This window comes from Dama dama, chromosome 15, assembly GCF_033118175.1.
Source record: "Dama dama isolate Ldn47 chromosome 15, ASM3311817v1, whole genome shotgun sequence".
In the NCBI taxonomy this organism is placed as follows: domain Eukaryota; kingdom Metazoa; phylum Chordata; class Mammalia; order Artiodactyla; family Cervidae; genus Dama; species Dama dama.
Genome location: NC_083695.1, coordinates 32316512 through 32331114, shown reverse-complemented (window position 1 = coordinate 32331114; position 14603 = coordinate 32316512). Strand labels below are relative to the sequence as shown.

The 14603-nt window shown below is 38.2% G+C and overlaps 1 protein-coding gene, 1 non-coding gene and 1 pseudogene across 3 annotated transcripts in view; all 3 read left to right on the top strand.

Annotated features, from left to right (window-relative positions):
- The window catches only part of ECD (ecdysoneless cell cycle regulator), a 29363-nt gene extending 14833 nt beyond the window's left edge, over positions 1–14530 (top strand). For both annotated transcript variants that reach the window (XM_061161781.1, XM_061161780.1), the window contains exons 10-14: positions 8825–8931; positions 9065–9248; positions 11787–11854; positions 13403–13617; positions 14243–14530. In XM_061161781.1, the coding sequence (XP_061017764.1) occupies positions 8825–8931; positions 9065–9248; positions 11787–11854; positions 13403–13617; positions 14243–14473 (805 nt within the window). In that variant the 3' untranslated portion in view covers positions 14474–14530. The remainder of the gene's footprint in view (positions 1–8824; positions 8932–9064; positions 9249–11786; positions 11855–13402; positions 13618–14242) is intronic.
- On the top strand, positions 8613–8719 carry LOC133070847 (U6 spliceosomal RNA). Its single transcript, XR_009696251.1, has one exon. It is a non-coding gene; the product is annotated as a U6 spliceosomal RNA (small nuclear RNA).
- On the top strand, positions 9260–11780 carry LOC133070099 (tRNA (guanine(10)-N2)-methyltransferase homolog; annotated as a pseudogene).
- Positions 14531–14603: the final 73 nt, after the last annotated feature.

Genomic DNA, 14603 nt, shown 5'->3' with positions numbered 1-14603 from the left:
TTCTGGGCTGTGTTCAGCTTTTTTAGGTGGATCTGAAACACAGGATGAAGCAGGCATTCAGCTTCCAAATCATATCTCATTCTAACCTGCCATATATTTTCTGGGGGAAGAAAGAAATGAGCACAGGGTTGGAAGAAAATGGTGGTAGTTTAGTTGCCAAGTCATGTCCAACTCTTGCGACCCATGGACTGTAGCCTGCCAGGCTCCTATGTTCATGGGATTCTCCAGGCAGGAATACTGGAGTGGGTTGCCATTTCCTTCTCCAGGGGATCTTGCCAACCAAGGCCTTGAACCCACGTCTCCTGCATTGCAGGCAGATTCTTTTACCAAATGAACTATGAGGGAAGCCACATGGAAGAAAATGGCTGCCCTTTAAAATTCGATAAAGTTGAATTTCAGTTCTGGTAATACTGGAGTGACATATCAGACTAACCCCCTGCTAATTGCAGTGATAACCCTGGACAGAATATTAAAAAAAAAACAACCAGTTATTTGAAGACACTGGGGAAAAAAGCAAGCAAAAATCAGAGGGAATAGGATGCTTGAAAGAAGAAAGTCCCTTTTGTCTGACTTGTTCCATGAGGGCACTTCTGGTCACTGTGGCCCAAGGAAAATGGAGCCTCTGCAGAAGAGTTTATTGGGCTGAGGTATCAAAGGTCAGAATTTGAGCACTGGAAAGAAATCAATTAATGTTTGTAAAAATGAATTTGAGGTACTTAAAGCTATTAAATAACATGAAAGAAATAACTTTGTAAATGTTGTGGCTCAGAAGGTCCCCAGTTGTGTGTGGATGTGTGTTTTGTTTTGTTGTTGGGCTTTTTTCCTCAAACTGAACTGGTTTTGAACCCCAGTTGTTTTGCCAACTTCTCAAACATTACATATATGTGTAATAAAATGTTACTTAAAGATTGTATGAAGCAAAATTGATGCCGAGAGAACTCTAACCTCAGTATCTGTGAGATAGTAATGACTTTATAGCAGTCTTTATTCTTTTGTATTCTTGCCCGGAGAATTCTGTGGACAGAGGATCCCTAATGGGCTGCAGTCCATGGGATTGCAGAGTCGGACACAACTGAACGGCTAACACTTTTTTTTCCACTCTTTTCTAAGTGTCTAGGGGTGCCTTTGTCCCATTCTCATCAATTTTATGGCAGTAATTTGTGGAAAAGAGGATGCCTTCTTAGGGTATGTTTTAAGGAAACTTGGGAAAGTAAAGGAGGTGGCTCTCATAGTTAGGGGAATCTCCCCCAGGTGAATTTTGTCACCTCTGGGAGACCACTCCCCTGTTGAACAGCATTACTTTATAATCTTAGGTGAAGAGAAGTTAAGAAATTAGAGAGACTGATGTAGGAGAGGAGAAGGCAATGGCAACCCACTCCAGTACTTTGCCTGGGAAATCCCATGGACGTAGGAGCCTGGTAGGCTACAGTCCATGGGGTCGCAAAGAGTCCAACAGGACTGAGCAACTTCACTTTCACTTTTCACTTTCATGCATTGGAGAAGGAAGTGGCAGCCCACTCCAGTATTCTTGCCTGGAGAACCCCAGGGACGGGAGCCTGGTGGGCTGCCGTCTATGGGGTCGCACAGAGTCGGACACGACTGACGTGACTTAGCAGCAGCAGCAGCAACAGCATGTAGGAGATTTAGGGCTATCTTATTCTCCCATGAAATAAGATAGATTGTGGGTTTGGTAGTTCTTTTTAAATCATAATGTCTTTTATTATTATAAAAATAACATTCATTCATATAGCAAATAGAGAAAAATGTAAGAGGGAAAAATTTATATCACGAGTAAGCTATTATTATTCCAATTTATATCATGAGTTAGCCACTATTATCATTCTTCCAATTTACTGCCTTTCAGGATTCTTATTCCCTGTAACCAATTGATTTTTTAAAAAAATTTTACATTATCAAGAAATTATGTATCTTGTTCATAATTTTTACTTGTTGTGATCTTACATTTTCCCATGACCTTAAAATGTTTTGGTAAGTGTATTTTTAAATAGCTGCACAGTGTTTTAGCAAATGGACCCTAATTTACTTACTGCAAATGGCTTCAATATCCAACATTTTCATGAGTGTTGTAGGAGAAACTGCCGTTCACCAACCAGAATGACTTCTTTGCAATTCGAAACCAAGCTCACATCTCCCTCCAGACCTGTCCTTGACTTCCTAAAGCTTTTGTTTGCTTGTTTTGTTTTTATTAGCTGAATTAATGTCTTCGACTGTTTCCTGCTGTCTTTTAATTGTACTACCATCCTTCTTATCACCCAGACCTCCTGGCTCTCCTTGGATCCAGTCCTTAGATACTGTTCACTATTATCTTGTGTCTTTTTTTTTTTTTTTTTTAATTAGTTGGAGGCTAATTACTTCACAACATTTCAGTGGGTTTTGTCATACATTGATATGAATCAGCCATAGATTTACACGTATTCCCCATCCCGATCCCCCCCTCCCACCTCCCTCTCCACCCGATTCCTCTGGGTCTTCCCAGTGCACCAGGCCCGAGCACTTGTCTCATGCATCCCACCTGGGCTGGTGATCTGTTTCACCATAGATAGTATACATGCTGTTCTTTTGAAATATCCCACCCTCACATTCTCCCACAGAGTCTAAAAGTCTGTTCTGTGTTTCTGTGTCTCTTTTTCTGTTTTGCATGTAGGGTTATCGTTACCATCTTTCTAAATTCCATATATATGTGTTAGTATGCTGTAATGTTCTTTATCTTTCTGGCTTACTTCACTCTGTATAAGGGGCTCCAGTTTCATCCATCTCATTAGGACTGGTTCAAATGAATTCTTTTTAATGGCTGAGTAATATTCCATGGTGTATATGTACCACAGCTTCCTTATCCATTCATCTGCTGATGGGCATCTAGGTTGCTTCCATGTCCTGGCTATTATAAACAGTGATGCGATGAACATTGGGATACACGTGTCTCTTTCAGATCTGGTTTCCTCAGTGTGTATGCCCAGAAGTGGGATTGCTGGGTCATATGGCAGTTCTATTTCCAGTTTTTTAAGGAATCTCCACACTATTTTCCATAGCGGCTGTACTAGTTTGCACTCCCACCAACAGTGTAAGAGGGTTCCCTTTCCTCCACACCCTCTCCAGCATTTATTGCTTGTAGACTTTTGGATAGCAGCCATCCTGACTGGCGTGTAATGGTACCTCATTGTGGTTTTGATTTGCATTTCTCTAATAATGAGTGATGTTGAGCATCTTTTCATGTGTTTGTTAGCCATCTGTATGTCTTCTTTGGAGAAATGTCTGTTTAGATCTTTGGCCCATTTTTTGATTGGGTCATTTATTTTTCTGGAATTGAGCTGCAGGAGTTGCTTGTATATTTTTGAGATTAATCCTTTGTCTGTTTCTTCATTTGCTATTATTTTCTCCCAATCTGAGGGCTGTCTTTTCACCTTACTTATAGTTTCCTTTGTAGTGCAAAAGCTTTTAAGTTTCATTAGGTCCCATTTGTTTAGTTTTGCTTTTATTTCCAATATTCTGGGAGGTGGGTCATAGATATCTTGTGTCTTAACATTCTTTTTCCTTACTGCCTGGCTAGATACTCTAATTACTTAATTACTGAACTATCAGTTCAGTTTAGTCACTCAGTCATGTCCGACTCTTTGTGACTCCATGAGCTGCAGCACGCCAGGCCTCCCTGTCCAACACCCAACTCCCAGAGCCCACCCAAAGTCATGTCCATTGAGTCAGTGATGCCATCCAACCATCCCATCCTCTGTCGTCCCCTTCTCCTCCTGCCCTCAATCTTTCCCAGCATCAGGGTTTTCAAATGAGTCAGCTCTTTGCATCAGGTGGCCAAAGTATTGGAGTTTCAGCTTCAACATCAGTCCTTCCAATGAACACCCAGGACTGATCTCCTTTAGGATGAACTGGTTGGATCTCCTTGCAATCCAAGGGACTCTCAAGACTCTTCTCCAACACCACAGTTCAAAAGCATCAATTCTTTGGCGCTCAGCTTTCTTTATAGTCCAACTCTCACATCCATACATGACTACTGAAAAAACCATAGCCTTGACTAGACAGACCTTTGTCAGCAAAGTAATGTCTCTCCTTTTTAATATGCTGGCTAGGTTGGTCATAACTTTCCTTCCCAGGAGTAAGTGTCTTTTAATTTCAGGGCTGCAATCACCATCTGCAGTGATTTTGGATCCCCAAAAAATAAAGTCTCTCCTGTTTCCACTGTTTCCCCATCTATTTGCCATGAAGTGATGGGACCAGATCCATGATCTTAGTTTTCTGAATGTTGAGCTTTAAGCCAACTTTTTCACTCTCCTCTTTCACTTTCATCTAGAGACTCTTTAGTTCTTCTTCACTTTCTGCCATAAGTGAACCATATTGAGCTATAGCTACACCTAAACTTATTTCTTAGCTTCTAGTTACTCTTCTCTTCCAATTCAACCATCAGAGCCAGGAGAATCTGCTTGAAATATATCTGTAATCATGTTACTTCCCTCTCCTAAAAATTATTAGAGAATGTAATAGTGAAAAATTACAAATAATGGAAGTGTCCACCAATAATAGATAAATGAATTTCAGTGTATTTATATGATGGCTTACTATCCATTAGTTAACCAGAGATTATATAAATATCCATAAATCTAAGTCAGAATTTCTCAATTTCTCTTGACACTATTGACACTTTGGACCAGATGGTTCTTTGCTGTGGGGAGCTATCCTGTGCATTGTAAGATGAAGCAATGTCTCTGACCTCTACTCAGTAAATTCCCCTGGGACTGACTCCTCGCTCCCCACCAATTGTGACAACCAACAATGTTACCAAATGTTGCCAAATTGTCACCAGTTGAGAATCACTAGTCTAAATAAATAGATTTAAAAAATACAATGTTGAATGAAAAATACAAGTAAAATGTAGGTGCTATGGGTATCAACTGTAAAAATACACAAAATATTACATATTATAGATAAATATATCTTCATTCACTCAGTAAGTATTTATTATCTCCTATGTGCCAGGCCCTATTCTAGGCACTGGGAATACAACAAGTGAACCCCAATTCTCCCTGCCCTGTGGAGCTGCATACTAGTGTAGGAGAAAGACAATAAACCGTTATATGATGATAGATGCTAATTAGTACTTTGAAGAAAAGGCAATATTTGGGGAGAGAGATCGTAAGGGCTGCTCTTCTAGAAAGGTTAACCAGGGAGACCTTTCCAAGGAGGTTTTCTTTCAGAAGAGATCTAAGAATGTCAGGGATTGAGGCAGACAGATGATACTGAGGGAATGGTATCAAGAGAATAACATGTCAGGTAAAGAAAACAGTGTTCTCTTACTCACTCAGTGGCCCAGAAAGGTTCTTGTGAGAGCTGTCACTTTTGGGCAGCAGAGAAACAGATTGGAACTGGTAGTGTTGATCACCAAAGGGAATACTAACTTTATCTATCATATATTTTTTAAAGTACATGCTTAAAGAATTCACCTGCAGGAGATACAGATTAGATCTCTGGGTTGGGAAGATGCCCTGGAGGAGGAGGAAGTGGCAACCCGTTCCAGTATTCTTGCCTGGAAAATTCTATGAACAGAGGAGTCTGGCAAGCTGCAATCCATGGGGTCACAAAGAGTCAGACACAACTGAACACCACCACCACATATATTACTAATTTGGTTTTTATGTTAAATTTATTAACGTAATCATATATTTAGACTAGAGGTAAATATAGCAGTATTTTAATTCTGGGTGGTAAGGATATATTACCTTTTTGACTTGTCTATGTTATTTTAGTCTCATAAAGCAAAAATTAAAAATAACAAAGAAGCCATCAGTGATCACTCACTCCTTACTTCATTGAGTCTAAACTTAGCCATTTCAGCCTCGTTGTACTCTTCAGTCCATCTGTTCAGCCTCAGATTTCACCCTTAAGCCAAACTGAACCCGTTTGCTCTCTCTCAACATGTTCCTCACTTCCCCACCTCTATACAAATGCTCATTTTCCCCCTTGCCTAGTTTCTCTATCTTGTCTTACCCATCAAAATTCTCTTGATTCTTTAAGGGCTAACTCAGCTTCTTCCATTAGCTCTTTTTTTTTTTTTTAACGTCTCTGTCTCCACCCAGTGAATGTAATTACCTTCTCCTATGATTCTTTGAACCATTTGGTATTTCTGTGCGACTTTATATGTTTTTAACTTATCATAATTATTTGTGTATATTTCTTTTCTCTGTCTTAGTAATATTTGCATATTACAGAGTAGGGATAATTCCCTGTTACCCACATGATTCAGCAAGGTATGTAAATGTTAATAAATTAATGCAAGTCCATTATATAACTTGGTTCGTTCCATTATAAATAGTTCAGACAGAGTTCCATAAACTTATATAACAAATCACATCACCACCATAAAATAGCTCACTTGTCATATAAATAATCTCTGTGTGTATTTCCCTATCAGTTTATAGTAAGAGGAGCACAAAATAGTATCAGAAGACTTGATTTCAAGCCTTTGCTCTGTCCAACTCAACGACCTTGGAAAAGTTAAAGAAATTCACTGGGCTCTAAGTTTCTCCTTTGTAAAACAGGATTATTACCTCCTTGTAATAGTAATTAGAGGGCTAAATAAGAAAATGTATGTGAAAGGCTAGCCTATCATTTAATATATGATAGATTAATTTTTGGGTGTACTTTCTTCTGGGTTTTCATTTCCTCATAATATGATATATATAAATTGAAAGAGTTACACTAAATCAGCAGCTTCATGATGGTGTTCCATGGAGCCTGCTACAGAGCAGAAGGGAAGGCAAGATGAGCAGGTCTCCGAGCCTCCAGCCTCCATTTCAGTCAAAGCAGTCTTTCAGGCTTCTTTTTAGTTTGACTGAGGTATAATTGACAAAACTGTAAGACACTTAAAGTGTCATTGTGGTGATTTGGTATACCTATACATTATGAAAAAAGTCCCACCACCTAGGTATTTAACAGGTTCATCACCTCACATTATTTATATTTTGTGTGTATGTGAGAACATTTAATATTTACCATCTTAGCAAATTTCATTTACATAATAGTGTTGTCAACTATAGTAACCATGTTTCACATTAGATCCTATGACTGTATTTACTTTACAGCTGCAAGTTTGAATCCTTTTTCCAGGATTTTTGTGCTTATTTCCGTCACCCCTTAGTCACTGGTGACCACTTTTATTCTCTGTTTCCGTGAGGTTGACTTTCTTTTTTTTTAGATTCCACATATAAGTGATACCATGCAGTATTTAACTTTCTCTGTCTAGCTTATCCCATTCAGCATAATGCATTTAAGTTACATCCATGTTGTTGCAAATGACAAGGTTTCTTTCTCTCTCATGGCTAAATAATATTCCATTATATTCCAGTGTGTGTATATGTGTGTGTGTGTGTGTGTGTGTGTGTGTGTGTGTATGTGTATATATATATATATATATTCCAGTATATATATATATATCCAGTGTATATATATATATATCTCTGTGTGTGTGTGCTAAATTGCTTCAGTCGTGTCCAGCTCTGTGTGATCCCATGGACTGTAGCCTGCCAGGCTCCTCTGTCCATGGGATTCTCTAGGCAAGAATACTGGAGTGGGTTGCTGTGCCCTCCTCCAGGGGATCTTCCTGACCCAGGGATTGAACCTGAGTCTCTTACATCTCCTGCATTGGCAGACAAGTTCTTTACCACTAGCGCCACCTGGGAAGCCCATGTATATCTCTGTCTCTGTGAATTTATCTGTCTGTCCATTCATCCATCCACACCACATCTTTATCCAGTTATCTGTTTGTAGACACTTAGGTTGTGTCCAGTCTTAGCTACTGTGAATAATACTACAGTGAACATGGGGATGCAGACATGTCTTTGAGATTTTGTTTTCATTTCCTTTGGATAAATACCCAGAAGTGGGATTGCTAGGTCATATGGTAGCTCTATTTTTAATTCTTGAGAAGCCTTCATACTGTATTCCATAGTGGTTGTACCAATTTGCATTCCCACCAACAGTGCACAGGGGTTCCCTTTTCTCCACATTCTTGCCAATGCTTGATCTCTCTTGTCTTTTTGATGATAGACATTCTGACAGGTGTGAGACAGTATCTCACAGTGATTTTTATTTGCATTTTCCTAATGATTAGTTGATGTTGAGCACCTTTTCTTGGCATTTGTGTATCTTCTTTGGAAAAATGTCTATTCATTTTCTCTGCCCATTTTTGAATAAGATAACTTGGAGTTTTTTCGCTATTAATGAGTTCCTTTATATATTTTTAATATTAACCCCATATCATATATATGGTTAGTGAATATTTTCTCCCTTTCTTTAGGTTGTCTTTTCATTTTGTTGATGGTTTCTGTTTCTGCAAAGCAGTTTCTCTTTTCTTTACTTTTTGGGTTTTTGTTGGTTTGGCTGTGCTGTGAGGCTTCTGGGACCCTCATTCTCTAATCAGGAATTGAACCAGGGGTCATGGCAGTGAAAGCACCAAGCCCTAACCACTGGACTGCCAGGGAACTCCTCAAAGCAGTTTTTCTTTGAGCTCTTTTTATATTTTGAGTTCCTGGTGAAATTTTGAGAGGAAGAATTCAGTATCCTGAACAAATGTTTAAAAACAAATTAGAGTGCTCGCTTCGGCAGCACATATACTAAAATTGGAATGATACAGAGAAGATTAACATGGCCCCTGCGCAAGGATGACACGCAAATTCATGAAGTGTTCCATATTTAAAAAAAAAACCAAATTAGATAATCATTTCCAACTTTAAAATACTCTGTTTTTGTGGTTATTATTCTAAGTTCTCGTTAAATACCCATGTCTTTGATTTTTTTATAGCTCTCATGCTATGAGCCCAGGTGAAGAAATCTTAACATTATTGCAGACAATACCATTTGATATAGAAGAGCTTAAGAAAGAAGAAGCTTGTCTTCCCCCAGAAGATGGTAAGTGATGGGCCAGGATAGAGCGCAGAGTTAGAAAGAATTAAAACATCCCGCTAAGTCTCAGAGGGTACTTCACTGAGAGTATACCTGTTTCACATGAGTGTAGTATGGCAGTGTCACACTTCTTTTTCAGATGAACGGTGGTTAGATCTCTCACCAGATCAACTGGACCAGCTGCTGCAGGAAGCTGCTGGCAAAAAAGAGCCAGAGTCCATTTCCAAGGGGCAGGAGGAGAACTATGACTTAACTCAAGTCTCAGAGAGCATGAAAGCTTTCATATCCAAAGTCTCAACCCACAAAGGAGCAGAGCTGCCTCGGTAATTTCTGTTAAAGTATAATTATCTAAATAGTTAGAGTCTCTAGGTTGGCATCATCCAATCATTGCCAGTTCTGTGGGGGTTTTTTTTTTCCTTTAATTTTTGTTTTTTTTAGTAAATGATTTCCAATGCTTTGTTTTCCTCTTTTGATACATAGTACTATGATAACTTACTTATCTGGAGTCAAATTTCTGATAACCTGATTAGGATCCTTGAAGTAAGCCAGAGAGATCACTCAGATCTAAAGGCCACTGCCCCAGAGCTGTGCAGGGCAACTATATACTTTACTTTACTTTTTACTCAGAATATTATGGACTTCTAACATCTAGCTCTCATCAGGATCAGACATCTGATCTTGTACCCTCAAGTAGATTGGAAGCTTCAAACTCAGAAGAGGAGGATGAGCACCGCTGGGTACCTTGAACAGGTTATCTTCTGCTCGTGGCCCAGGAACACCGGGAGTTCCGCCTTCCGGAGATAAAGTCTTTGCTTTCATTTTTCGGAGGTTAGTTCACCAGTGGTCAGGAAACTTACTGAAAGTCTTCTTTTTGGATTCTTAGCATTCCCTCTGAAGATATTGCCAGAAACTTAATTTGTCTGTGTGTGCCAAGTCTATATTTGAACTATGGGGTCATGGAAAGTGTCTGGAGGAGCTGTACAGTTTTCTTAAAAGCTGCCCTGTTGAGAAGACGGTTCCATTTCTGCATTCAGATTCTACATGTAAAATAAAGATTCACACATTTAATAAAACATTTACACAAGAAGAAAAAGTCAGATGAATAGATGCACTTGAATTTCTTGCCATTTGAAGGGAAAGTGAATTTAAAGAAGCCACAACATGTATTCTCTACTTTGGAGGATTATGGTTAGGACCCAAACCACATCCCTGAGAATCCACATAATATTTATTTTGGTAGATGAATTGCAGATGAACAGAGAGAGCTTATTGAGCCATACAGTGTCAAAAAGAGACACTTTATTTGAAATACAAGCATGGATGCAGGTTTATCATTCATCATGGCCAACCATGGAAAAGTGAAAGAAAATGATACTGTATTTGATCCATTTGTTGGAACAGGTGGCCTTCTGATAGCTTCTGCCCATTTTGGTGCATACGTATATAGGACAGACATAGACTACAATACTGTTCATGGCTTGGGAAAGGCTAGTAGGAAGAACCAGAAATGGAGAGGACCGGATGAAAACATTAGGGCAAATCTTCATCAGTATGGTTTAAAGAAGTACCACCTTGATGTCTTGGTTTCAGATGCATCTAAACCTTCCTGGAAGAAGGGCACATGTTTTGAAACAATCATCACTGATCCTCCATATAGTATTAGAGAATCCACAAGAAGAACAGGTTCATGAAAGGAAATACCAAAGGGAATAGAAAAATGTCCAGAAAGCCACGTTCCTGTTTCCTTGAGTATCATCTGTGTGATATGTTCTTTGACCTGTTAAAGTTCTCAGCAGAGACCCTCGTATTAGGTGGAAGACTCACCTATTGGTTACCAGTATACACACCAGAATACACTGAGCAGATGGCACCCTGGCACCTCTGCTTGAAACTCATCAGCAACCGTGAGCAGAAGCTTTCCAGTCACACATGACGGTGCTCAATAACAGTGGAAAAGGTGAAGGAATTTGAGAACTGGGACCAGTATTCACATTTGCTGAGCAATCACTTTCTGCTCTACCCAGGTCATAATTCCTTCTGTGAGACTATTTCAGTGGGGTAACAAAAAGAATTACCAAGGAAGAAAAATCTAGCAGGAATGAAAAATTAAGATTTTTGACAATGGAGAAAGAATAAGGATTTGATAGAAAAGACATCTGTATGTGAATTTTTATGTATAATACAGAAAATGTACTGTTTTAAATAACTTTATATAATAAAATAAATGCTACAAAAAATAGGAGGATAAAAGTGTTTATCAGAGGAAGAAATAATAACAGAGAACAAGAGATGTTACATTTGGCAAGTAATAGGGAAAAACAGGTAGATGGAATTGTTCCTTGCCCAGCCAAATACATCTTTATTAGTGTTGATGCTCATTAGCCTCATAAGATTAAAATTTATTTATTTTTTATAAGATTAAAATTTATGTTCAGTATTCTGTATTTAAGACAGCAGGAAAAAAAAAGCAGCGATAGGGAAGGTTTGATCTTTTTTATGTTTAAAGGTTTGACTCTTAAAAAGATAGACTTTATTTAAATGAATTTGGATAAATCGCTTCTTTTGCTAATGCTAGTTTATCTTATGGGAGGTGGTAGGTTGGCAGATCCCTAAATCAACATAAGTTAAAAATGTGCCTAATCAAAGTGCAGTTTTTACTTTTATTTCATCTATCTTTCCCATTTCTATTTCCCTACAAGATCAGTAAGCATAATGGTTTTTAAAATTTAAACTACTGTTTTCCTTGCTATGCCTCCTTTGAAAGTATATCTCTGGTAGTGTTCCTAAGAACGGCACCAATTTAGACAAAGTTTCAAAGAGTTTTGTTTGGGATAAATTGTCTTTTTCCTTTAATCTTACAGAGAACCTTCTGAGGCTCCAATCACTTTTGATGCAGATTCTTTTCTTAATTATTTTGATAAGATTTTAGGTGAGTTACAGTGATGTTTATTTTTCTTTTGCAACTGTAAGTTGTATAGAGATTGCTAGAGCTTTGGAGCATTGGATCTCATTTGTATTTTGTTTTGTGTGTGTGTGTGTGTGATTTTGAGTTGCTTTCAACTATTAATTGTTGCCCTACTAAGTAATTTTACAGAAGATGCGTTGCTTAGTGCCTGGCATAGTAGTTGCTCATTAAGTCTTTGTTGAGTGAATGAATGCTGTGTGTTTAGATGGGGTTTTACATGGGCTCCCGTATTACATTGTTCTTTTTTTTTTCTCTTTTGAACATCCTGCACTTATATACTGGGCTTCCCTGGTATAGAAGGGAAGGATTCTTCCCTGGTGAAGAATCCGCCTGCAGTGCGGGAAACTGGGTTTGATATCTGAGTTGGGAAGGTCCCTTGGAGGAGGGCATGGCCACCCACTCCAGTATTCTTGCCTGGAGAATCCCCACGGACAGAGGAGCCTGGCAGGCTACAGTCAGTGGGGTCAAAAAGAGTTGGGACACAACTGAGCGACTAAGCACAATAACACTTAATAGTCTACTAAAAAAAAAAAAGACAAATAGCCCAAATAAGAAAAAATCAACAAAGGATATAAACAGGCAGTGTCTTGAGGAAGAAATATAATCAATAAATATTTGAAAATAGTTAACTCTTTCTAGTAAACAAGTATACAATAAAAGTAAGAATTATTTTTTTGGCCCATCATACTGGGAAAAATTTTAAAGGTTGATAATAATCAGTTTGCCCAAGTGTGGGAGAAAGGAGCACTGTTCAGCCGTGGAGGTGGAGGTGTAAGTCGTCTCTTCTCAAGGCAGTTTGGTTCTCCAGAACGGTCATAACCTTTGACTTGGCTATTTCACTTCCAGGAATTTACCTCATGAAAAAGCTGTGTGTGCTAAGAAGGTGATTGCAACATTGTAGAAGCAAAAACTGGGTTATAGTACAATTTTACCCCCCGCCAAAAAAAATCATAGTACATTCACTTTATGAAGTACAATATAGCCTTAGTGAAGAATGAGGTCCATTTCTGTGTTTTGACAGCAAAGGACCTCTAAGATATATAAATAAATAGAAAAGCAAACCATAGTTCAATATATCTATGTAAAAAATATTTTGTATACACATACAGACACACACAGAATTACGTAAATAAAAGTGTGGGTACCCACCGAACTGTTAAAAGATGCTTAACTCTAGGAGGAGAATGAAATGTGAGACAATAACTCTATGTAACTTGAATGTTTACATCAGAATGTATTCATGTATTATGTAGTTTTTTAGATTTCTTAAGTAAAAATATTTCATCAATTGAATTCACCTAAAAAAAAAAAAAAAGGAATCTTTCAGCTCAGCCTGTGTACTTTTCTGCAAATGTCTGCCAGCAGTATCATGTTCTGGAGGGGATTTTTCTAAAGTATTTTGCCTGTGTATATTCACCTTTTTTTGGCAGAGAATATTCTAATTCTTTTGAGATGTATAGTCACACCAAAAAAATGTACCAAGTGACTCTTTCTGTGTTGGGGTCTGTGTAGGTTCAAAGTCCCATGAGTCAGACTCTGATGATCTGGATGAGGAAGACTCTGAATGTTTAGACAGTGATGATGACTTGGATCTTGAAACACAGGAGCCTGGAGAAGAAGCATCTGTCAAAGGGACTCTGGATGATCTCAAGTCATACATGGCCCAGATGGACCGGGAACTAGCACATACCAGCATTGCCAAAAGTTTCACCACCCAGCAGCAAATGGTATGTGTTCAGCCTCTTTCCCTTTTCAGTCTAGTACAAAGGACAGCTAAAACTATTTTATCTTAGTTTTTCTTTTTCATTTGTGGTAATTTTTTTGTGATTTGAATTTGATCTTTTCATTTGAATAAGGTTGATTTTTTCCTAACTCTGGTTGGATGAAAGATTATTTTCTTAAACATAAGCTTAATTATACTGCTTATTTTGTGTTACGTGTGGGTAGGAAAGAAATCTAGCTTCTTTCACTTAGAGAAAATTTCAGATTCTGTTTTATTTATTTATTTTTAACTGTTCATTTTTTTGTTTATTTCTTTTAAAACTCTTAGGCAAGCTATAAATGTATCTCCTTACCTCTGGTTATCTCCCTTGGGCTATTTCAAAATTGGGAAGGAATCCATTTAATTTGTAGAAACTTGTCCTAGGAAGAAGTATGCTATAATCTTTGGAACCAAATTTTAATGTGTCTGTTAAATTACATAGTTTATTATTAGACTTCATTTTCTTTCTATCAAGAAGGGAATTTCCTTTCTAATATGTAACTCAACTTTACATTGTTGCTTTTTATTGTAACTTCCATCCAACCTAGTCGCCTATTGTCTAATGACTTGCTTTTCCTTCCATGAACAAGGAACCTCTATCCCAGACTACCAATGACGATTCAGAGGAGGAAGATTCTGGCACAGGAGGATCTGTTATGACGCCAGTGGATGTAGACCTGAACCTGGTTTCAAACATATTAGAGTCCTATAGTTCCCAAGCTGGACTAGCAGGACCTGCTTCCAACCTTTTACAAAGCATGGGTGTGCAGCTGCCTGACAATGCTGATCACAGACCCACAAGTAAGCCAACGAAAGATTAACAAGCCAACCTAGCCTCTCTTTTTTCTTCTTGAATAAATAGAGTCTGACTATGCTCATTGTTAGTTTTGATTACTCATCTAGTGAAAATGTTTTCTTCATTTTAAGTTCATAGGTTAACTTCTCCTCTCT